The sequence below is a fragment of the Oryzias latipes genome, chromosome 18 (assembly GCF_053564925.1).
Source record: "Oryzias latipes strain Hd-rR chromosome 18, Olatipes_Hd-rR_3.1".
Lineage (NCBI taxonomy): Eukaryota > Metazoa > Chordata > Actinopteri > Beloniformes > Adrianichthyidae > Oryzias > Oryzias latipes.
The window spans coordinates 21370205-21393888 of NC_136254.1; the positions used below are offsets into that span (position 1 = coordinate 21370205).

At 40.3% G+C, this 23684-nt stretch overlaps 1 protein-coding gene and 1 non-coding gene across 2 annotated transcripts; both read right to left on the reverse strand.

Moving 5' to 3' along the window:
* Nucleotides 1-978: 978 nt before the first annotated feature.
* dtx4a (deltex 4, E3 ubiquitin ligase a) lies at nucleotides 979-16732 on the reverse strand. Its single transcript, XM_023966280.2, has 9 exons — nucleotides 16577-16732; nucleotides 16189-16403; nucleotides 12605-13787; nucleotides 4497-4558; nucleotides 4135-4296; nucleotides 3994-4055; nucleotides 2946-3266; nucleotides 2773-2862; nucleotides 979-2283 (listed from the first exon to the last, which is right to left on the reverse strand). Exons 2-9 carry the CDS (start codon nucleotides 16394-16396, stop codon nucleotides 2053-2055), a joined length of 2319 nt encoding a protein of 772 aa, XP_023822048.1. The 5' UTR covers nucleotides 16397-16403; nucleotides 16577-16732; the 3' UTR covers nucleotides 979-2052.
* Nucleotides 16733-17148: 416 nt separating this feature from the next.
* trnaa-cgc (transfer RNA alanine (anticodon CGC)) lies at nucleotides 17149-17220 on the reverse strand. The gene has a single exon. It is a non-coding gene; the product is annotated as a tRNA-Ala (tRNA).
* Between the last annotated feature and the right edge of the window lie 6464 nt (nucleotides 17221-23684).

The following is a 23684-nucleotide window of genomic DNA, read 5'->3' on the forward strand; positions in this document are numbered from 1 at the left end:
CAGAGACAGAGTCAGGGAGCGACTGCCTGAAAGACGAGGTCTCCCCTAGTTTTAAAACGGGTTTTGGAAACACATAAAAGAGTCTTAGAAGTGCAGGAGTGTCGGGAGTAACGAGGTTAGAAATACAGTTCGGGGTTTGTCCGTGCAATGCTCTAAAAAGTAAACTAAAAATCTATTCTAAATTGAATAAGAAGCCTTAGCTTATTGTGCTTATTAAACTTCTTGCTGCAGAGTTTGGGAAAAATTTAAGACATTTAAGAGACTCTTTGTTAAATCATGTATAAAGAGAATGACAGTAGTCTAAATGAGAAGAGATAAAAGCATGGATGATCACATCTAGGTCAGACTGGGATAAAATTGTTTTCAGTTAACAACGTTCCTCAGGTGATAACATTTTTTAACCTGTAGATTTGATTGAGAGTCTAGAGACAGAGATTTGTCAAAGCAGACACCAAGATTCCTGAAACTGACTTTTTTTTGATGGAGGGTATTTTATTATCAGGGGCAAAATGTATGTCTCTGTCTTATTAGGGTTTAGACATAAATGATTGTCATTTAACCACACTTTGATGCTGGCCAAGCAGTCTAGTAGATTAGAAAGATTTTTGTAATTATTTTCATCAAAGGAGCAATAAAGCTGAATGTCATCTGCACAGAGATGATAAGAAATGTGGGAAAATTTGCTGATGAGTCTCCCAAGGTGAATCATTTAGAAAATGAAAATAATGGGTCCCAGAACAGAACCTTGGAGAACACCACTAGACCTGATAGGATCTACCACTGATATAGGAGACAAACTATTTCAGCTATTTCAGGTAATAGTTTGTCTTATAGTGGTAAATTTAATTTACTGTTTAATACGTTTTTTCCCCCCCTCTTTTAGCCTTTTTATACCAAGGATGATCAATAATCCAAACAATTATCCCGTCAGGTTCGAGCTTTGATCCGGCAACGCCGCAGCACAAACTACACAGAATCTTTAACCTTAAAAAACGTTTAATGCAAATTTGAGCACAAAAAAACACACATATACATACACAGTGCATACATAAAGTATCATAAAGTATAAATGCTTTTGATGTTGGCCTCCAGTAATATGTCATAATGCAAACTGACCCAACCACTTTGGCCAAAGCTGGATCACCGTCGACACTATCGAAAACTCGACAGCTGAATGTGTCCTACACAAAAAAAAAATAACTGTAGATTCAAGCTGTCTGTTTCTTTTAGATACTGGGTTGAAAGCGGTGTGCAAATCTCAGCTCACGTTGGGGGTCCTATCTCAGCTTTTTAGGAATTTGGACCTCCTACAAGGGGCTTTGTAATCCTCTATCAATCCTGGTAATGCAAATACAAGACTTTTAGATGCGCTCATGCTCAAAGGGCCAAGCGGTTCAGGAATGTCAGTTTGTGAGCTAATAAAATACAAAATATTGATACTGATTGTTTTTTTGTTGTTTTTTTTCCAAAGAAAGTAAGCTGGCTTTTAAAGTGACAGGCAAACAGCTGGGCTCATCTAAATCCTTCAGTAATCCAGCCAAGAAGTGCAAATAAACCGGCACATAAGACAAGATGTAAGTAAGATTATAAAATTATAAATGTATACTATAAATATCAAGTTTCAGAAAAAAAAAGGAATGTAGTTCTGGAATTCTGCCACTAGAGGGCAGCAAACGCTCATGCTTGCTTTGAGTCTTCTGCTGTGAAAAAGTTGGTTTGGCTCCAAAGACTAACACTTTAACAGAACCAAAAAAAAACAACATAGGGAAAACAAAACTTTTCAGAGTCCCTTATAGCAGCGACAGTCGTAAACACGTCTTCGTTTTCAAAAACAGGTACATTCTTGTTATGGAGTCTCACAGTATGTTTTCTCTGTTTTAAACACGAGCCGGAAAAGCCTCACTCCCATGACTACATCAGCCAAGCTGCCTCATGCAGTGGAAAGACGCAGCGTTTTTCTGAGCCACCTTTCACCTCCGTAGAAAATCCGGGTCTCCAGGACTTGTGCGTTTGCAAAACTCCTGCCTGGTTTCCTGTGTGCTTTCGAAGGGCTTAGTCTCTGGGTAGACACTCCTCCTCTGTGATGCCCTGAGCCCGCAGCTCCTCCAGGACGTTGTCCAGGTGGCCCGGGTCTGGGTAGCCGTGGCCCGTCAGGTTCGAGCCAAACTCGGTTTTGTGGTGCACCTCGTTCCAGATCACGGTGTCCGACTCGCCGGTGGTGCTGGACGTACCCACGGAGAAGATGAGCCTGCGGTCCCACGCCACCAGCAGCAGCCTGAGAACCTTAGTGAGGAGGAAAATACCAAATTAAGTCCCGCCCTCGATGTGTATTACATGATGCTATGTACACAGTGGGCGTGTGTGGCACGTTCAAAATGTTAGCATTAGCGCATTAGCCTGTCGCTACCCGATAGTAGCGCATGTACTTGATGTGCATATCGTAGCGGTGCAAATCTCGCGAATCTTGCTCCAGGCTTTTTTTTACAGCTTTATTCTGATATACAAAATATGTCACTACCAAGTTTCTGAAAAGTTAAACCAGTTTAACTTTTGACACATGCTCAATATCCAGGGGTTTAGTACGCAGAGCCCGAAAACTGACCTAAAAGCTTCCGTAGTTACCGGTGACCGCAAGAATTTTGAACGCAGAAGTCAGAAAAGACCACTTACGTGCGTTCACCTAGACTTTTCATCGGAAGTGGTTGCTCGAACGCGCGTTTCTGAGCCCGGGATGAGCGTAGTCTGAAACGTAAAAAGAGGAAACGGGTGTACCTTGCGGCCCTTCTCGCTGTCGGGGAGATAGCAGTGTCTGGGGAACCCCCGTGCGGTGAACGGCTTGCCGGGATTCGGGTGCTCAGGGCCCTGAGAAACACAAAGGACCCCAAAATGTCACCAAATCAATAAATATCCACAAAACTGAGTTCAGCGTCACGTCAGGACCTCACCTGGATGCCAGGAGGGATGTTGTAGATAATGCGGATGGTTTTGCAGTCGGGGTGACCGGGCAGCGAGTGAGGAATGACGTGGTACTCCATCTTGCCGGGCGGCTGGTTGCCCGTTTTGACCCCGTAGATGGTTTTGCAGGTCGGACACTGCAGACTGCCGTCCTTGTTGCCGTTGTTGTACATGGCCACAAGGCACTGGAGGTGGTACTGGTGACCGCACTGTGCCAGGCGGCCCACCGACTCAGCCCGGAAGATGCCGCTCACGCCGGGACCCTTGTAGCCGGACGGTCCCACGAGGGGCTCCATGCAGATGGTACAGTCCTGACACGCACAGGGAAAATTGACACATTTTCCTCCACATTTGTCTTTTACTGGTTTGTCCCACATATTATGGATGAGATTAACAACATTTCTTTTCTAAGCTGCTGTTTTGTCGTCTTAAATTCTTAAAGTTTTTTTATTTTTGAAAAAAAGGGAAAAAAGTATTAGAATAATGAGTACAAATTTAAAATTGAATCATGGAAAATAAATAATATGTTTGACTCGATGATTTCAAAGAACAACAGAAAAAGTATTTCATTATTTAAAAAGTTTTAATAATAAATATCGTAACTTCTTTTATTTTTAGCAGCTTACATATAAGCCAAGGACACTGCACTCTTGAAAAAAGGATAATCTGTCAAAAAAATGTGCAATATGACAGGATTTAAAAAAATATGGAACATTTGTAGCAGTTTTCAACAATTGCTTTAACCATAAAAAGAATCTTAAAATTGTATTATTTAGATATTTTTAGTTATTTTTCATAACACCTAATCTTCTCTGTGCCTCAAAAATGTTTTATTTCATAATATTTATAATTTATTAACTTAGAAGACACTTGTTGGCTTCCATATTTAAAACAAATTCTAAATTTAGTTTTGTATTTTATTTAAAAAAAATTCCCTGCCATTTAAAAGCATTTATATCAGTCTAAGAGTAAAATCCTTGTCCTATGTTAATATTTTACTGCAAGTCAACCAAATGAATGGGTCAATCTGAACCTCACCTCTTCAGGAAGATTGCGGACTTTCTGAAGGTAACGCTTCACCACTTCCTCTGGCGTCTTGCCTAAAAAACATTTGTGATAATTTCAATTTTGGTTTGTTTCAGAGACCCACTTTCAAAAGTCCAACCCCTCCCCCCTCACCTTTCCGGGCCTGCTTCTTGGTGGTCTTGCGGCAGCAGTGGCCCAGCCCCGGGACGGGTTTGATGTCACTCTTGCTGACTGGAGGTGGATGAAGCACCAGCTTCGGGGGGCGGGTCAGGCAGACAGGAAGTCCTGCTGCGCTCATCAGAATCCCTGTAATCCCTAGGAATGACCAGCAGAGGGCCAAAATGACCCCCTTATTTGTTTACTGACCCCATTACGCTTACTGTAAGTCCCCATAAGTATCATATGACTTCTATCAGTTATTTGTAACAAATGTAAATTATATATATATATATATATATATATATATATATATATATATAATTTAATAAATCATAAGCATTGACGTGAGCATTTACCTGCCAGTGCAGGGTGCACGGGGCTGGATCCATTCAGGTTCTTTACTGGAACTGTTGGTACTCTGAAATGACAAAAAAACAAAAACAAATCTTAATTTAGAACCCAGCTAAACGGACCCACTGCCTCCAGCTGACCGGGTCACCGTAGACCCACACCAGCCGTCGGTGATAAGTCACCTGTGAACAGGTGTTGCTCCCAGCACATGCTTGCTTTTGGTGTCAACAGCTTGAGGAGGCTTCCTCCGCGTCACCGTGATGCTGGTGACTCGGCAGCTTTGGGGGCTTAAGCGGATCACTTTGTGAGTCAATATCGAAAACTCAAGCTGACTCAAATTTTTATTACTTTTATTTAAAGTTTAGTATATTTGTTATTTACTCTTGAATCATGTTTTATTTGTTGTGAATAGGTTTAAGTGTTAAATAAATCAAACAATGATGATTTGTAGTTACTTTTTGAAACTTCCCTGTTTTTATTTTGTAAGAAACTGTTACATAAAGGAAAAAAAGACTTCAGATCAGCTTTTACTCAACTGCAATAAATATTTTAAACATGGCTAAGAAAAATGAAAATTAAATCTGGACTTCTTCTAGACTGCTTGAACTCTTTTTCTTTAGACCCCAATGTGGTCGTGTGGTGTTTTCCTTCAGATTTATGTCATTATTTCTGGTTTTAACAATTTTAACACTTATCACCTATGTTCCCTGTTATTTTTAATGACTAATCCAATTTTATCTAGCAACAATGTCATTTTAATTTCCTGCTTTTAGTGACTAAATGATGCATTTCTTATGTTTATTTATTATTTTCAGGCATACATTTTCACATATTTAGCGGACCAGGAAGCCCTTTTTGAATTTGATTTTACTTGTGACAATGGCAATAACAATCTCTCTTGTCTTTTTCTACATCAAAGCTTACTTTTCTACTTTTAGACGTTCATTTTTACGATAAAAACTTAAAGTGACACAACAGTTTCATAGTTGAAATCAATAATAGGCTGGGTTTATAAATCTACTTCTACCAAACCATCTCCTGACCCTGATTTAGTCCTACGGCTTTGTAAAAACCCAGTTGGGAGGTGAAGAAGCAGCCCAGCTCTGACTACAAATACTCACGGTCTGCCACTTTTGATGACAGTCATGGTGGCGCCCACAGAAACGAGTATCCGACTACACCTAGGTTCTGCTCCTTTAGATAGAGAGAGCGCCGCCGCCGCCGCGTCCTGTCGCCTCGTCTGAGTCGGCCGTCGCGTCTCTTTCCTGTTTTTAAAGGGGCTAAGCCACCTGCTCCCATCTGGTGATTGAACTCTGCTTGTAGGCCACTGATTTGTTACGCGGAGGGATTACCTGCCGGTTAGCGAGTCACGATGCCAGGCGGTCGCAAGAAAAGCGCACGTATATCCGACTGCAGCACAGTCATTTGATAAAAATCACACAAAGACGAGTCATTTGTGGAGTTTGATGAAACATCCCTTGATCTTGTTGGAATTCCTCTAATCTGCAGTTCCTAGAAAACCGAGCACTGCTTTAATGGCTGGTTTTTTTGGTTCCTTGTTAAATATTTCCTAATAAATAAATACAGTATCTGTTAAATATTCTTCCTTTAAATTTAAGACAGTGCTCTGAACCTTTTTTCTTCAATGATTTGTGATCTTCACTGGTGTCCATGGATTTCATGAAATCCTCTCCACCTTTATCCACCTTTGTTATGGTAGGGAGAACACGTCATAGGATAGCACAAGGGTTAAGGTGGGCCAGCATGTACTAAGATATCTACTAAAATTATTCCTTTTTCAGTTAATACTCTAGTTTTTGTCCCTGTAATCTAAATGAACTACAATTAGGAACATAAAAACTAAAAAAAATACCATTTGCTTAGAACTAGCAAAAAATGCCTATGATTGAGGTTTAAAACATTTGTTTGAAAGAATTCTATCTAAAGGTTACTTTGTAGCTTATTTTTCCCTTTTTGAATGCTTGTGTGAAACTCTATGTTTTTCTAATAAGATTTCTTGTAAATTAAAACTGACTTGCTGCAAGGACAGATCATTTACTACTTTCTAATGATATTCTTTTTGAGATTTGTGGGTTTTTTTTTTCATCCTATTTTTAGACTCCTGCTTCTTGCAGTGAAGTACTTTTTCTTTCCTGTGCTGGTCTATATGAACACACTGTGCCCAGTCACTATATTTATCTGTTTACCAACAACATGCCCCGCCTGTGGTATTAAGTCGCTCTACGTGTGTACATTACAGGAAACTACAAAACAGTCGGCAATTCTGTCTGCCCTGACCGGAAGCTGCGCTTTTTTTTTTTTTTTGGAAAAGTTGGGGGAAAAAACAACAGATGAGAAGATTGAAAGAGGTGGAGGGGGGAATGGGGAAAGGGAGGGAAATGAGGAGGGTAAGAGGGCATGTCACATTTCTTTCATCCCAGAGCTAATCTGACGGCATTAGGGTCCATCTGCAGCCCTGCACATGCTGCCACATATGGCGACACGCTCTGTGCTCGGCGGCACACACACCTGGAGTCAAGCTGAAGGAACCACGTGAAAGCTTGGCAGCTAAAGAGATGGGCTTTGAGCAGACCCACTGCAGCAGGGCAGTCAAGGTGAACGCAGCAGATGTGAGCTGCGAAAGGAAACTAGCGTCACTCTGATCACCTGTGACGCTGGACACCCTTCACACTTTAACACCCCACCGAATGACCATCTGCTTCATTTCACTGCCGACCCACTTTCAGAAAGAGTTCACCCGCTAATCCCACCTTCAAAAGACAAGCGTGCCCCTCCCCTTACATGTATATTTGGTAGGTTCTTAGCAGCAAAATTGACTCAATGCGTACCTTAAATTCCCTTAGGATGGTTTCTGGGAACTAACAGGAGATCTTTTTACTTCCAGATTGAAGCTCATTTAAAACAAAAACTATCAAGTAACAGCCAAAGTTCCCCAGATAACAACCAACCATCCATCCATCCATCCATCCATCCATCCATCCATCCATCCATCCGAGCTACTTATATAAATGCAAAAAGGAACAACCATTGACTGTATATGATAACTGGACTTAGCGAGTGTGACATCACGCATAGTAAATGATTTACTTATAGCCCCAACAAAATGAAGTCACCATTTTTTCCTGATCCGGATGTGACCATGTTGGAACCAGAAGGTGTCATTATGCAGTAATTGGTCCGAGTCGGCCTGAGTTGTTTCTATGGCAACCACTCTCGCCAATTAGGAGTGAGCTTGTTGGAAGGCCGCACCCCTATCACTTAAAAGGGGGCTCAGGAGAATCTGACAATCAAACGTTCTGAACGTTCGATGTGTTTTGAATAAAAAATAAAAATTTGAATTCGCAAGAACATGGTAACCCTTGTGCTATCCTAGGCACTTTAACATTGGGAGTTGGGTCATCTAGACCCACTAGACAGTGCGCTGAACCTTTTTTCTTCAATGATTTGTGATCTTCACTGGTGTCCATGGATTACACGAAATCTTTCCACCTTTATCCACCTTTGTCATGGTAGGGAGAACACGTCAATGTAAAGGTGGGGTCATCTAAGATAGCACAAGGGTTAAAAAAAAAGGTAGTAGAATGACTGAGTAATAGCTGTTTATTTCTCAACAGGATTCTATGGCTTTTACTTCTTGGAGACAGTGGGTACTTCCTGTTTGGTACGCAAAGGGGGAGGGGTCACTCAGTCCAGTTCTTAAATGTAGTCAATGCATTCAATTTCAGCTTTTTCCGACTCCATGGTTGAATTTGCTCACCATGACGACTGCATCAAGCCTGATTGTGAGTGGTTGTTCTCCAGGACTGGTGGACTTTTACGTTACTAACAAGGTTGGGAGTTAACACAGACACAGTCATGTTTGTTTTGGTGGTATCAGTCTGTTTTTTTTCCATGTTGCAAAACAAGGTTTGGAGTATTGTGAATATGCTAACACTTCTAACCCAGCTAACGTGTAGCGTGCCACAAAAAAAGTCCAAGGCTATGTCAGAATTTCTTCACTACTCACTATATAGTGCACTACTTAGTGAGTTTGCCATTTTGTAGTGCCGTCTGAATCTACAATTCCAAAATCGAGTTCCCTAAAAATTTCCCGGAAGTCTCTGCGAAAAACCAGTGTGCATCGATGCTCACTAGACTGGTGAATATAGACCACAATGCATTGCGTTGGAACAATTGTATTTAAATTTTTTTTTTTTAATAAACCATGAACGTTTTCATCATTACAACTCAGTGGATTCATAAATAGTCGTGGCAAAACGCTCATATCAATTCAATTTTAACTTTGTGAAATCACTGACATTATATTCGTCATTAAAAATAAAAAAAAAGTAGTGGGCATGGTGTCCACATTGCTTTCAAAATCCAGGGCGCTTGGGGCTTAATGATATTTTAAGGTTGGATTCACCTCATCACATGTATGGGTGAGATAGGTTAAAAGCCTGCAATTTAATCTGACTGTTCTATCAGGATTGAGCTGTGAACTAGATCTATCCAGGTGGAAAATAAACATCCGCATTGAGTGTGTTTCATCCAGCAGTCTAATAGTCTGCAGCAAAGACACCCATCCAAAGTGAAAGTACATGGTGATTTGCTGGTGTGTGGGTTGACTGCCGGATGGACTTTTCCTCTCATGTGCAGCGAGGATCATGTGGTGTCTTGAATGAATTTGGAGATTGCGCAGTAAGCACAGAATCCCTGGCTGATGGGATCAGAGGCACGCTTCGTCTGTGGGATATTGGTGGTTTTACCGCAGCAGCAGGTTCATCCATCTGCCGGAAAGAGGGACACTCTCACCTGCTTAGACACCTCAGCTAAAAAAAAAAAACAAAAAAAAAACAGAAATGGCGGATGCAGCCGTTAATCCTGCTGTTTTTGGCATGCACGGCATGGAGCGGCTGTTCGTGGGGGATTTTTGGTTACTGTGATATGGAAAAAGAACTAAGATGACTCATCATTTTGGACTCAAATGATGCACAAAATGTGAATATTGACAGGTGAAACTACAATCATACATGCATACACTCATGTTATATTTAGTGCACATTCTAAGGTCTTCATTGAGGATAAAAATTCATCCAAATGTTATTTAGCAGCTAAAACCTGGCCCATTTTTTTTTAATCAAAGCAAGTACAAACAAAACTGGATGCAAAACAATATTTCTTTTCCAAAAAAGTGGGAGCTCATCTTCTTATATAACAGCGCCCTCTAGCTGCAACACTTTAATACTGCAAACTTTTTTCTGCACTCATTTAACACCTGCAAACAACCTTTAATACATTATGATAGTTAAATTAAATTCTTTCTCAAGAAATAAATACAAAAGAATAAATAAAATGACCAACAACTACAAAAACTGCTAAGCTAAACAGTGCATGTGGATTTTGTCCCATGTTTTGTATATCAGTAGATCCTTACACTGTCGTAACCATTTTTCTCAATGTTATCTTTTTTTTTGTAAAACGCAATAGTCCTTCATTCAGCAGAGCATTCTTGGTACGTGATACTACCACTCCCATGCTGTGTGGAATGGAGAGTAAGTCTAAAACGATGGTCCCCAACCCCCTGGCCATGGACCGGTACCGATCCGTGGGACAGTTGGTGCCATGCCAAAGAGGGGGAAAAAAAACACAACTTACATATTATTTCTAATCAGATTCTAAAGGAAGTTTTATTTTGAAAAACGTATCATGTTACAAAAATACATCCACCACTGCTGACCGCTAAGCTGAAACCCCCCAGATAGCAAAGTTACCGAAAGACAAAGGCATTTTAAAAGTTTCTTTTTGCAGGAACGACAGTGAAGAAACAGAAAAGGGCCTTTCACTTCTAAAAAAAAAAAAAAAAAAAAGAAAGCTGCATTTAACAGACAAAAATCAGGATATTTCCTGCAAATATGGATTTGTAGTAACATTTGTTCACGTTAATTAACAACCGGCTGTCTAATGTTACGAGAATGCTGCTAATTAAGTTGCTCAATCAATTAAGTTGCTCTGATTTTTCTTCTTCTTTTACTTCCACTTTGACAGTCTATTTCCCACTTTAATGGTCCTAGTGTCCAAACAAAGTATTAAGCAGCTACAGATATTTTACAGAGGATGAAGATACACTTTCCCCTTAAAAGTGAAAGGAAACTGGACGCTAGAAAAAAAAAAAAAGAAATCAAAAACCCACTTCAGCCTCATACAGACCAGTCCTAGAAATATTGTCTGACATTAAACTGAGCCGGGGACCACTGATCTAAAGTACACTTTCTTCCTATTTCAAACATCAAAAAGATTGTTTTACCGTTTCTAGATTATTAAAACCGCAAGTTTAATCTAGTAGAAAAACCTAAATGTTGGTTTTTAGAATGGTGTCTTGTTTTTTGGATCAGGTTTAATCTGTTTTTAACACAGTTTGTATGGTTTTACTATAAGCTTTTTGCATCTAAGTATTTCAGGGACACAAAAGTCGTCTGATTTCTGGGGTGTGTGACAAATGTTAGCCCTCATGGTATTTACTTCAGCATAATAAGAAAGTGGGACCTTCAAATAACTAAAATGAGCAAGGATGAATACTAAAGGTCCTCGATTTTTTTCAGTTGAAAATGTAACCCATATAATAACTTAGAACTCTACTTTTAGACCTTAAACTTTTGTTTAGCAATTGTGGCATCACTACTTTGTTCTTGTTCTTTAAATTAGCCAACAATTGTTGCTATAGCAACAGCCAAAGTCCTTAAAGTTTCTCTAGGGACTACACGATTTTCTGATTCCTTGAAGCTCCAAAAACCTCAAAAGCTTTGACTGAAAACTATGCACAAAAAGTTATTTTCCGTCAAGAAAATGTCTGATGATTTCAAAGTGACGCAGCAGCGCAAAAATGAGCTCAATCATGCACAGTTGAACAAGGCTATTCAAGAGCCAAAATCCACCAAAGAATTATGTCAGAGTGTGATGAACATGTTGGTTCAAAGGTAAGAAGAGTTAGTCTGACGTAAGTGTTGGAACTGAGAATGTCTTTTACACAAGACTGAAGCTGTTCGTTAGTCAACAATGACCGTGCCTCAGCACCGACACGACAAATACAAGGAGAACACTTATTAGTGTTTGGCTGGCTCTCTATCAAAGACTGATATTTGTTTTCATGGTGCAAAAACAAGCCTAGGAAGCTTTTTCACAAGGATAAACTCTGAGTAAAGGGGGCTACAAGATCCGGACCTTTTTAGGTTTCTGTTTTGCAGTAAAAATGGGATGAATCTAAAGCCATGGTCACGGGGAGTTGACCTGCATGGGTGCTGTGGGTTTTTGGGTTGTCCAGGCCCATGGAGGGTCATAGAAAAGAGCGGCCGCTTCTTATATGGAGAGAAGGGGTGTCTCGCAGTTCCTTTTGAGGCTGGTACGACCAATCCAATAAAAATGGAACGTACGATTATGGTGCGTGTGGTAAATGTATTGTGAAGTGTTTGTGAGTTACACACGCTTATGACATACGAGGAAAGGGGACGGTAACCTTATGCAACATTGTAGTCATTAGTAAGGTGGACGCAATGTGCGCACAAATGCTGCACGTATGGGGTGTGGGTGGTACTGGGTGTACTGATGCTCCTAGGATGCCTACATATACTAAACACTTATCACGAAAACACCACCAATAGACCCCTAATAGATTTGTAGATGTTGTGACACAAGAAATGTCTAAAAATACATTTTTCCTTGACTTTAAAGTACCAAATGAAGTGGAGGAGAACTGTTTTTGTCTAGTAAATAAATCATCTTTGCATTTTAAAATCATCTGCGGCCTTTTTGGATTGGGAAATTGCTAGTTTTACTTTTAGAAAACTATAAAGCAGATTGAAGGACTTTTATGAGCCCATACTGCATCCTACCATTTAGACATCTTTTGAAAAATAATGACAAATGCAGTTATTTTCTTTTCATCGCTTTTGAATAATAAAAAAAAAGGTTCCTTTGGCACCTTTTAGAGTAGCATTCCTGCCAAACTAACACAGTTTCAAATCAAAGTTTTAGCCAAATTTTCCTGCCTGGTGGTCCAAAACGTCATGGCGAATCTGAAAACCCCATAATCAAAAAGAGCTAAGCAGATACTCACCCAGAGGCGATAAGTGCTCTTGACTGAGCCATGGCGATGCGTTGCAGAGCGGGACGACTCAGTCCTGCGAGGCTGGAGCGAGGTGGCAGAGGGGCGGCACAGGCAGAAGCACCAGATGAAGAAACTGGACCCAGAACACGGGCCGAAGGCGAAGGTGTACAGGTGGAGGCAGCTGTGGAGATGAGGGGAGGGGCAGGTGCTGTGGAAACAGGGCAGGGCATGGAGAGGGAGGAGGAAGTAGACGGGTGAGGGGAAGAGGTGGCACCTGATGAGGGCAAAGTGGAAGGGGGAGCAGGCGGGGGAGGAGGCGGCGGGAGAGGAGGGGGTGGAGGACGAGTGGAGGAGATGGAAAGAGCGGCAGTGGCTGGGCCGAGAAGAGAAAGCGAGTGGTTGTAGCCCCCTCCGAGACCAAGGCTGGCACTCCCAACACCACTATTGCCGATAAAACCAAAACCTCCAGATGTTCCCATCCCAGTGACACTGAAACCACCTGTTGCCCCGACAACAGACGTCCTTTGTGGGAAAAAAGATCTTGACAAAGATGGAGGCCGGGGGAGTGTTAGTGAGTAAGAGCTTCCTGGGACGGGGTAACTGCTTAATTTGGGGCTGGGTGGCTTCATCTGTGGTGGCCTTCGCCCCAGAGTGTGAGCTGTTCCCACCTGGGTGGTACCCGCTTTGACACCGAGCACCAACATGCACTGTTGACAGGCACAGGGTTGTCCCAAAGACGTGATGGCTGAAGCCGGGAGCGCTCCGCTGGGATACGCACTCCCGTTGCCCGCCCCGCCACTGCTCATCCTCATCCCCATGCTTACACCAGACCCGTCGACCCCGAGGATTCCTCCATGTCCAGTCATAGACGTGGAGCCCCAGGCATGGTGAGATTTGGGTAAGGGTCCAGACACGAGTGGGTAAGCCAGATCGGAACGCCGCTGGATGCGCCGGCAGCGCTGGGTCTGCCCGTTGATTTGAGTCATGCTTTCAAAGTCAATAAGGTAGCAGAACCCCAGGGGGGCCAAGTCCAGCCAGGGCTGCTGACGATCCCGAGCCGCTTGAATGGCGATGCCCACCTCCGTATCGTACGGAGTCCAACTTCCAGAGTCGTTCTCCCACTCCCACAGCCAACCCTGCCCTGGCGCCGAAGTCAGGTCGTAGAAGCTGCGCCGCACAGGTCGAAGTGTACCTGAGGCTCACAACAGAGATTCATAAACACCAAGATAATTATGAACCACTCACGGTAGCAGTGTTCGGTTTATAAAAACTCAATCAAATAAGTCATCACTTCAAACGACACAAAATTGGTAAAACCGTTGCTAAACTTCCCTTTAAGGTATAATTTTCATTATTTAAAGACAAAAACCCAGCTCCTCCCTTAGTTTTTAATAATTCCTGATATTATGAATGAAAGTTGAGCTCTTCTTCAGTGATAATGGTTTCTCATTACAAAGGAAATTGGTTTTGGAATTAAATAAAAAAAAAAACGTATTAATATTTACCCATAAAGGGAATCAAATTATATTCTAGTGAATCTAAGTTGAATTGAACAAGTACTTTGGCAAGGATAATCAGCCCCACTCATTACTGTCCTCATTCAATTTTAACCAGTTTTGAGTTTGAGAAATCCCGGGCCCACCCCCACAAGCTGATTCAAAGGTGGCCGTCTATCACCTTCGGTATGTAATAAAGACGAAATAGCCGTGTCTCAACAGGATTTAGAAAAACTCATTTAGGATTTATGTTGAGCAGACTTGAATAGTGCAGCATCTTCATCACTTTCTCTGAAAAGCCAAGATGTATATAAAAACATCAAATTGAGAACAAGATAAAATGCATAAAATTAAAAACATAAAATAATGTATATTCAAAACTAATAGAATAAAAATGCAGATAGGATCAACTGAAAGCAAAATTGAAAAGGTGGGTCATGAGAACGAAGCTTCACCATAAGATTTGGTCCTCAACTAAGGGGAAAACTAAAAGGCCGGCATCAGAGGACCTCAGGAACCGTCAGAGCTCATACTTAGATCACTTTAATAAGAAGGTCATTCAATGGTCATCAACACAATTGAAACACTAATAAATCACTAAAAGAATCTTAAAATCAGCCCTGAAATGTTCAGGGAGCCAATGCAGCAATTTAAAAGTACCACCATGGCTGATTCCCAGTGCCCTGGTTTTACTTTAAGGTTTAAGGTCTAAAAACCAGCAAAAACAAACATAAGGTGCATTCAGACTGCAAAAGTCTGTTGGTCCAGACCGAATCCACATAACCCTTGTCCTATCTTAGATGACCCCACCCTTCTATTGACGTGTTCTCCCTACCATGACAAAGGTGGATAAAGGTGGAAAGATTTCATGTAATCCATGGACACCAGTGAAGATCACAAATCATTGAAGGAAAAAGGTTCAGGGCACTGTCTAGTGCAGGAGTGGCCAATCCTGGTCCTCAAAAGCCTCAACCCTGCCTGTTTTCCAGCTCTCCCGCACCAGCTTGCTGTTGATTAGCTGACTCAAGTGATTTCACATCCTGATTGACTAAACACACCTAATTTAGGTTATCAGCATCAAGCAGTCCAGGGAGAGCTGGAGAACAGGCAGGGTTGAGGCTCTTGAGGACCAGGGTTGGCCACCCTTGGTCTAGTGGGTCTAGATGACCCAACTGCCAATGCTAAAGTGCCTAGGATAGCACAAAGGTTAATTTTGGTCCAGATCGTTTGGAGTTATTCTAATGAGCCTGCATTCATCCGACCATATTTCAATGAGTTGCTGTGTCTTATCGTTGCTCCATCTTTGTCTGCGGCTTATGATGCCTCCTTCCTACCGGAGCCTAGTCAGACTGAGGGAACTCAGAACGAACGGAAGCTCAGTCCGATTGGAAACTAATAACCGCTCTGAGAGCGATTCCTGGTCCCAAACATGGGGGCGGTTGGGTGTATTCAGACTAAAAATTTGTTCTGGATCATCGGGAGAAACAAACTCTGGCTCTCTTTTGTGGAGATCCATGCTGATCTATTCCTCACAACCGCCACATCATCTCCTAAAGTTCCATCAGGACTGTTGGCGCAGAGTGAGCCAGCTTTCATTTCCCATGATCCATTTGTTTACACTTTGTCCTGCTTAGCTCAGACGTAACACTGGCAGTGCAACATAAAGATTAAGCAAAATTGGAGCTTTCCAGACGTACAGTTTTGAGCGCAATTTCAGTTCAGATGAGGAAAACAAAGACATCGGTGGATCTGTTTGTCTGTTAGTGGACTGTTGCACCTATGTCACTGCTGCAGGCTTTTCTCATCTGCTCCTGATTCACAATGACCTGAATAAAGAAATAATGAAAAACCCAGCGTCTTGATTTTCTTACAAGTCCTCCATCATGAGAAAAATGCTGACATATATATATATATATATATATATATATATATATATATATATATATATATATATATATATATATATATATATATATATATATATATATATATATATATATATATATATATATATATATATATATATAATTTTTTTAAGGACACCAAACCACCAGTAATCGGGTAAATAAAGAGATTTGAAGTTTAGGCCTCTGTCACCTGTGTCTTGTCGGAATTGGTGCATGGAATGCAGCTCGATGATGTAGGGCGAGAGGCGAGAGTCCGCCTGGCCGAGGACGACACTACCACAGCGGGGGTCGCTCCGTATGACTGCCTCGATGTGATGACAGACAGCCGGGCTGTAGGGCCGCCAGCGTCCGTGCTCGTTCAGCCATTCCCATACCACCACGGCGGATGCTAGTAACATCCTACTCCTGCAAAATCAAAACACATCAGCACCACCACAACACTGAGGAGTCTGCAACGAACGGGCGAGGAAGGCATGCAAAACAGACTCCCCTTGCCCTCCCTGTGCGTGAGCGCAGCATCCATCTTAGACGCGGCGCAAAAACAAGGTGTATCCGAGCAGAGCGCGCATGCAATTTACCTTCCATGTTGGCGGTGGCAGGTATGCAGCAAGGAGCGAGCGTCTGAGTTTGTTCAGGGGGAGACGCGGAGGATTTTAGAGGCTGCGGGGTGGATTGCAGGATGGTTGCATTTTACACCCTATGCAGATGAGTGACGTCTGCTGAAATCCTTTCTCGGAGACAGTCAAGTTTGGCTGAGAGGAGAGAATTCAAATTGGATGTTGACAGTGACAAAGGATGTGCGATAACATTTTTATTTCACAACTCACTAATGCTAGGGCGTTATATTGTAATTCTGTTGTATTTGTTTTTTTTTGTTTGTTTGTTTTTTTTAGCTGCTTCTGTGTTGTTAATGTCCTCAATCTTTTCATTTGTGATTGGTAAATTCTTGCCAAACTCAAATATTATTGCAACTTTAACAATATTTTTTATTTTCTGAAATGGTTATATATTTAGGACGTTCCTGAGATCCCTCATTCTATATCCTACTCTAAAAATCTACATTTTCTTGTCTTGCCCTTAATCAAATTTTAGAATAAAATCAACAGAGTTAAAGAAAACGAAGACCTTAACAATTTGTACTAAAGTAATCTGGAGATGCCGGGGATTGAACCCGGGACCTCATACATGCGAAGCATGCGCTCTACCACTGAGCTACATCCCCGTTGAAAGCAAGTTGAGCAAACTACGTCTTTTTCAAATCATCATACGTCCTGATCGCTGGTATGCATGAAGTGAAATTATTTTAAAGATGGTTTGACGTAGCTCACAATATACGCAGGAATTAAGAGCAAGAGTTTAATTGTCTTTTTTAAAGTTGGTGTTACGTCATCTTTTTGCTCCCAAATGATCCCCGCCCACATAGGACATCGTTGCAGCTGGGTTAATATGTTTTATTTTATATAATATAACAAACTTTCTACACAAGATTATTTTATGGCCATATTTTTGTATATTTTGTCAAAGTAATTATTTAATATTGGTAACTATGCTCAGCAAAGAACTAGAAACTCATATCTGTTAGAATTTGGAGTGAATATCAGCAAATCATTTCCAGTAATATTTATTAGATTTTTTTATTCACAACAGTAAATCAATATTTCATCTATAAGCAAGCCACGTTTATTCACAAATATTTTTCTTGAAAAATAAAAACATCAAGTAAAAAAAGAAGAAGAAAATATCCAGCCATAATAGAAAAACCTGCAAAAAACATTCAAAACTATATAAAAAGGTACATTAAGAATTCAGTCATCAGAGAGTCTGAATGGTCAGACCTATCTACAGATAGTTTCTTTAATGTCCATTTTACTTTTCATTCATAAAATCAGCACATTTTTTTATTTCAAGTTTCCATCTTTAGCCTACTTTTGGATTAATGATGTCTATATCTCCAAATGAAACCCGACCTATAAGAAAATCGCTCAAACGTTTTTAGCAGTTGTATGGGTTTTGCAAGTTCAAGTTTGTTTTTTCACAATGCAGTCAAATCTTCACCTTTACCTCCACCTCCCTCCTCTTCCGACCAGATGGCACTTCCAGAAAACTGCTTTAGGTCAATCAACAATTCAGTACCTTCACCTCTTTCTCCTTTTATTTCAGCTTCTACCTTTTCCTCCTTGTTCTCACTTGTCTCGTTCATTAAATCTGCCGCACCCATCTGTCTGCCATGCTCTCCTGCTTCTAAGTCCTCCTCGCTTGAATTCTCATCATCACTTCCGTTGGAGGTGTTGCTCGGATCGGTGCTGTCATCCTCTGGCTTTTCTCCGTCATCTTCTCCCTCCCTGTCACTCGCTTGGCTGTCCTCGCCCTCTTCTGGTTGCTCCACATCTTCCTCACTGCGAGGCCACAGCTGAAAACCAAGGTGTGCCTCCAGGGTCAACACCGCAGCTCTCACACGATCCCTGACTCCCCCTTCCTTGTACACCAAACGGCGAACAGTATATTCGCCATGGGTCTCCCTGTTCAACTTCTTGTACAGAAAAAACAGTAACACAAGTAGGGCTATCAAGAAGAAAAAAAGGACCAGCACAGTCTTGGTGGATGGTATCATGGCTTCATTCAAATCTGAAGATAAGAGATAGAAGTTTACAGTTAGTCACTCTCAAACAGGAAATTTCACCAAAAAAAAGAGTATCATCTGAGTTTGGGGACAAAAAACTCTAGAGCGCATGTTGCTAAAACCTTAGATACAATATTTGAATCTATCCCTGACTAAATCTCCTCAAGCAAAGGCCAGGAAAAGGGAATAAAAAAAGAAATGATCTAAAGAGATCAAAATACAATGCAAACTATCGATTTTTTTTTGTCATTATGATATATTTTGAGGTAGCGCATGGAAAGCTTTTATTTTAAATAAGATTGGCAAAATTTAAAACTATAAAACACTTTTTATCTAAGAATAAATCACGTAACTGTGTTAATATATCTTCGGAAAAAAAGATGAAATTGAAATATTGATTTCTTTTAGAAGGCAGAATTTTACGGTGACGCCCATAAAACAAATTATAGCAAGATGTAAAATTTAGATAGTAAGATGTACATTTGACCCCTTCCTATATATTTACATTGTAAATTATCGGGAGACATTTAATAAAAATGACATTTATATTTAACTCCACCACAATAAAAAAGGGAAATGTATTTGAATACAACTTTTTTTTCTTCCTAAGAAAGCAAAGACGAAAGACTTTGCGCCTTTTTTTGACACCAGTACTTCCTTGAATTTTTTTTTTTAGCATTTTTTTTTGTTTTGTGTCTTTTCTTATTATCAATTGCAATCTTGAATAATTTCAGGAAGTTTTGTCAGCCAGTAGACTTAACATAAAATGATCTGGTATTAACTGCAGTTTCACTCAGGACACAAAAAAAAGATTAAACCTGCAGCTGTTGACAGGCACTGTTTTAGGCCCAAAGCTAATGGCCGGGTTCTATGTTTAGCTTCTGAGGAGAGTTAATAAAACCAGTGCAAAAAAAAGTTAACTAGGTTTCAGTTTTGCCTTCTAGGGATCTGTTGAACAGGCTGAGGAAGCAAGCCAACTTTTTATAGCAAAAATAAAAGAATTCTGTTCATCATGGGTCAGTGCGTTTGTTTATCTGTTACCTAAAATGTGTGTGTGTGTATAAATATAAAATATATATATAAATATAATGCTCTTAAGGGGGTAAAAAAATATATTGTACCTTTCATGGAAAAGTATTGATGGAGAAAATCTACAAGATTAAAATTGGTTGTCTCAAAATCCCAAACTTTTCACCAAAGCATCCTTGCCAGCCAAGAATCCATTGGTGTATTTACATGTAAGACCTACAAATAAAAGCATAAAGTCAGAGTTAAATTTACATTTGACGTATACATTAACACTCCAATCTGTCATTTCAAGCTAGATAAAAAACAAAATGACAAGCAGTATGCTTGGTTTATAAAACTGCTGAGTAATTGATAATGAATTGATACACATTTTTATTGCAAAATGGTCCTCTGGATGCTAATAATTAAATTCTACACTATATATTTTTAAGGCCTTGCAGCATACGATGAGAATTTGTCTGCACAACAGGAAGCTGAGCAGGCTGCTCACAGCATTGCTGGTTTCCTGTCAAAAGTGATAATTCATCAAGACCGCAATTTTTGAAGGCACGCCACACTGTTATTTTAATACAGAACCTGCAAATTTATAAAATAAAAACAAAAATACAAGCAAACAAATCTAGTGCAAAGCCAATCTAGCGCAAAGCTGTAAAAAAAAAGGCATTCGTGTAAATAAAAGCCTTGCAGGAAACCTTTTTACGGCATTTTACATGAAGATTCTATTACCGTGCAGATAAGCAGATTAAATTTTATAATGGAAAAAAGTAAATATCCAGTTAAATCATTGGAATAAACTTACCAAAGTATGTGCAGAAGAGTGAGGTTTGTTTGAACAAACGTGTACGAGGAGGAAGAAGAGAATGGCGGTGAGGTTTGACATGCGGTACCCAAAAACCTGCTGAAATGCTGAAGTAGGAGGAGGCTGAGGGGGGTAGGAGAGCAGATTAAATACAAAAAGAGGAAGGCCTTTTCTTACCCCTCCAAGATAGAGGTTCCTCAGTTTTAGCAAACCCAGATGCATTTTTATGCTAAAATTGTACAGAATCCACCATTTTTTCCTAATGAATCTTCATCTGATTAAATGCAGGTCATCTTTCTTCCCTAAAAACAAATCAACAAGTTGACTTTTAAACAGCATCTTGCAAATGAGTTGATCATTTAAAGCATTTAGTACATTTTAGATTCTGAAGGTGAATGTCATGTTTTAGATCCAGCTTTGCCGCCATAAATAAAAAAGTGTGCAGGTAAAGTTGAAAAGCTTTGCAGCTTCTGAGACTGAAACTTGACAAGTGCATCCTGTTTGCGCTTCATGATCCAAGCCGACAGTCTGTACTTTCAGTTCACATTTAACTGAAAGATCACCAAGAAAAATTCATTTAAAAGTTAAGATTTATCTTTTTTTTAGCTGAGCTGTAGTGGAGATGTCAGACAAACAAACATTTAACCCCTTAATCCTTGAATTCATTTTCAGCTGTGTTAAAGGGTCTATATCATGCAAAATTAACTTTTTGAGCTTTTAAGTGTATTTTAATGTTAATATCCCACAAAAAACAACCCCAAAGTGGTATTTTGATCCGTTCATGCATTTCCAAGTATTCCTCTAAAAACCTGCGTTCTGAGGACCAGCTCCTCCCAATCCACGAAAAAGGAGCGGATTCTCACATTACTGTAACATAGATAAGTGAGAACAGCCCCTTCCAGGAGGAGTCTGCACTGCCAGCACCACCCTCAGGCTAACACACACTTTTTCCATGGAGCTAGCAGTGATAGGCAAAAACACTTTGCTTTTATATGCGCAATATGCACATCCGTCTTTGTAAAACTTCTGATGTTTTTTGTTTTCGTGGGCAAAACAGACACGCGGCACCCATAAGCAGTTGCGCAAAAAGTGGGTATGCAGCATATTATGTGTCGCATAGGGGCGCCGGTGTAGGTACCGTAACCATTTGGCCTGCAATAACATTACAAACCGGGGTCGGTTTGTAATGTTCATAGAGAGATTTAGCCACAACCCACTTTTTAAAAAGTTCTGTGGCTGTTAGAATGAACCTGCTGCTCCACACAGAGAACCGTGTCTCTGAGCAGAGCAGCTGGAGCCTCGTAGCTTCGTGTTTGCAGGCAGGGAAGGTGCTTTGTTACAGTGTGTGGTCCAGAGAAGGGGTTCGGACCGCAGCCCGTTCGGCTGCAATGCACTTAATAATAATAATCATAATAAAAGCTTGTTTCAAAGATGATCTTGCTCTATGTCGGAGCTCTGTTTGTTTACAATGGACCGCATAATATCTTCTTCTATGGAAGTATCGAAATTTGTCCAGACCAAACACTATCTGACACGTCATTGGACCAACGGACAGCCAATCAAATAATGTAATGTCAGCACTAGTCGAAGGACCCCGAACGGTTGTTGCAGGCATCGGCCAAAGGGGGCGCCAAACCAAAGTGGTAAAAATTATTTTTAGTCATTATTTTTAATTTCACAGCTGTTTGTGATTTACATTTTACATGATATGATCAGTAACAGAAGCACATCGTAAATGATTGGGTGCCCCCGCCGCAGCCGCTCCTCCCTCACTCGGGTTTTGTACAGAGAGCGCAATCCAGCACGTGACGCGCGCGAGGGCGCCCTGGTGATTGTTTTTATTTGAATTGTGTGATCATCTGATGACAGGATTAAATAGAAAGGCAAAAGAAAAAAACAATCGGGGGATCAAAACAGAAAACGCATAAGGGACAAAGAAGTGGTGTGAATGAAGAAAAGTTTCTCTACATGGTTGAGAGACAGCAGGTATGTTAGCAGTGTTAAAAACAGGCTTGGAAGCATTCAGGTTAAAGCTACTATAGTAAAATGGCCACAAAAGTGTCTTGCAGCTGTACGGAGCAGGATCTACAGTATCAATAATCATAAAGAGAAAAAAAGGAGCTTGTTTGTTCTGATTTTGCTTTAAATAATTTATTTAACTAGATGTACCAAAAGACTGAAAAGGTTTTTATGCTATGACTGAAACAGCATTAAGTGATGATAAAAGCTGCTCCTATGGGCAGGAGTATGTGAAGAAGTGTGTGTGATGGTGGGTTAGATTGGTGTTTTAGTTTCTTTTTATACTGTTAAAAGTTTGGATACATTTTTTATTTATTTGACTATTTAGTTTAAAGCCCTTTGCTTTTAATATTAAATTGGCTGAACGACACTTTGGATTTTAGTTGAAGATTTGGAGATGTTTAACAACAGTAAATAAATCTATTCTATTCTATTACACCATTAACTGATATCCAACACAAATATAATTTAAAATTAAAAATGTTTCTATTTTTACCTACAGTTTAGTTTCTGTATTCATTGAAAATCTTCCCAACACAAAGTTTATATCAAACAGCTGTGAGGATGGAGAGAAAGACGAGAAGAGAGAAAAAGAATCAGGACAGAAGGAGGAAAGAAACAGGCTGATCTGATGGTGGACATTCAGGGCAAAGCCAGTTAATACGGAATGGAATGGAACGGAATGGAAACAAGTTTATTTCGAATATTAAAAAAAACACACATTAAAAAAAAAAGAGAGAAAATAAACAAAACATTCACCAATACCAAGTCAGTCATTTTCAAATAGGATTCTTAATTTAAAAAAAAACTGCATTAGCAAGATGTTTAATTTATTTAAAACATGAAATAATTGTTGCTTGGCCATATTATTTAGTGGAAGAGAACACAGGCAAGAGGTGAAGCAGACAGACAGGTTGGTGATGCATCTGATATCAAAGAGAGCAGAGATGACTTCAGGTAGGAATAATTAAGCTATTAAAGTCACAAAAACCTAAATGCTCATTCTAGTTTAAACTGCTGCAGACCACCTGTTTACTTATTTTGGGAAATCAAGTGCAGACATACAAAATATGTCAGTCCCAACAGAGAAGAACGAGGAGAGAGGTTCAGATGATGATGATGATGATGATGATGATAGAGAGAAAGAGAGACGATCGGCTGATGATGAAGAGGGAGAAGAACAGAGAGGTGCAGAGGAGAGGGGCTGGGGCCAGGCATT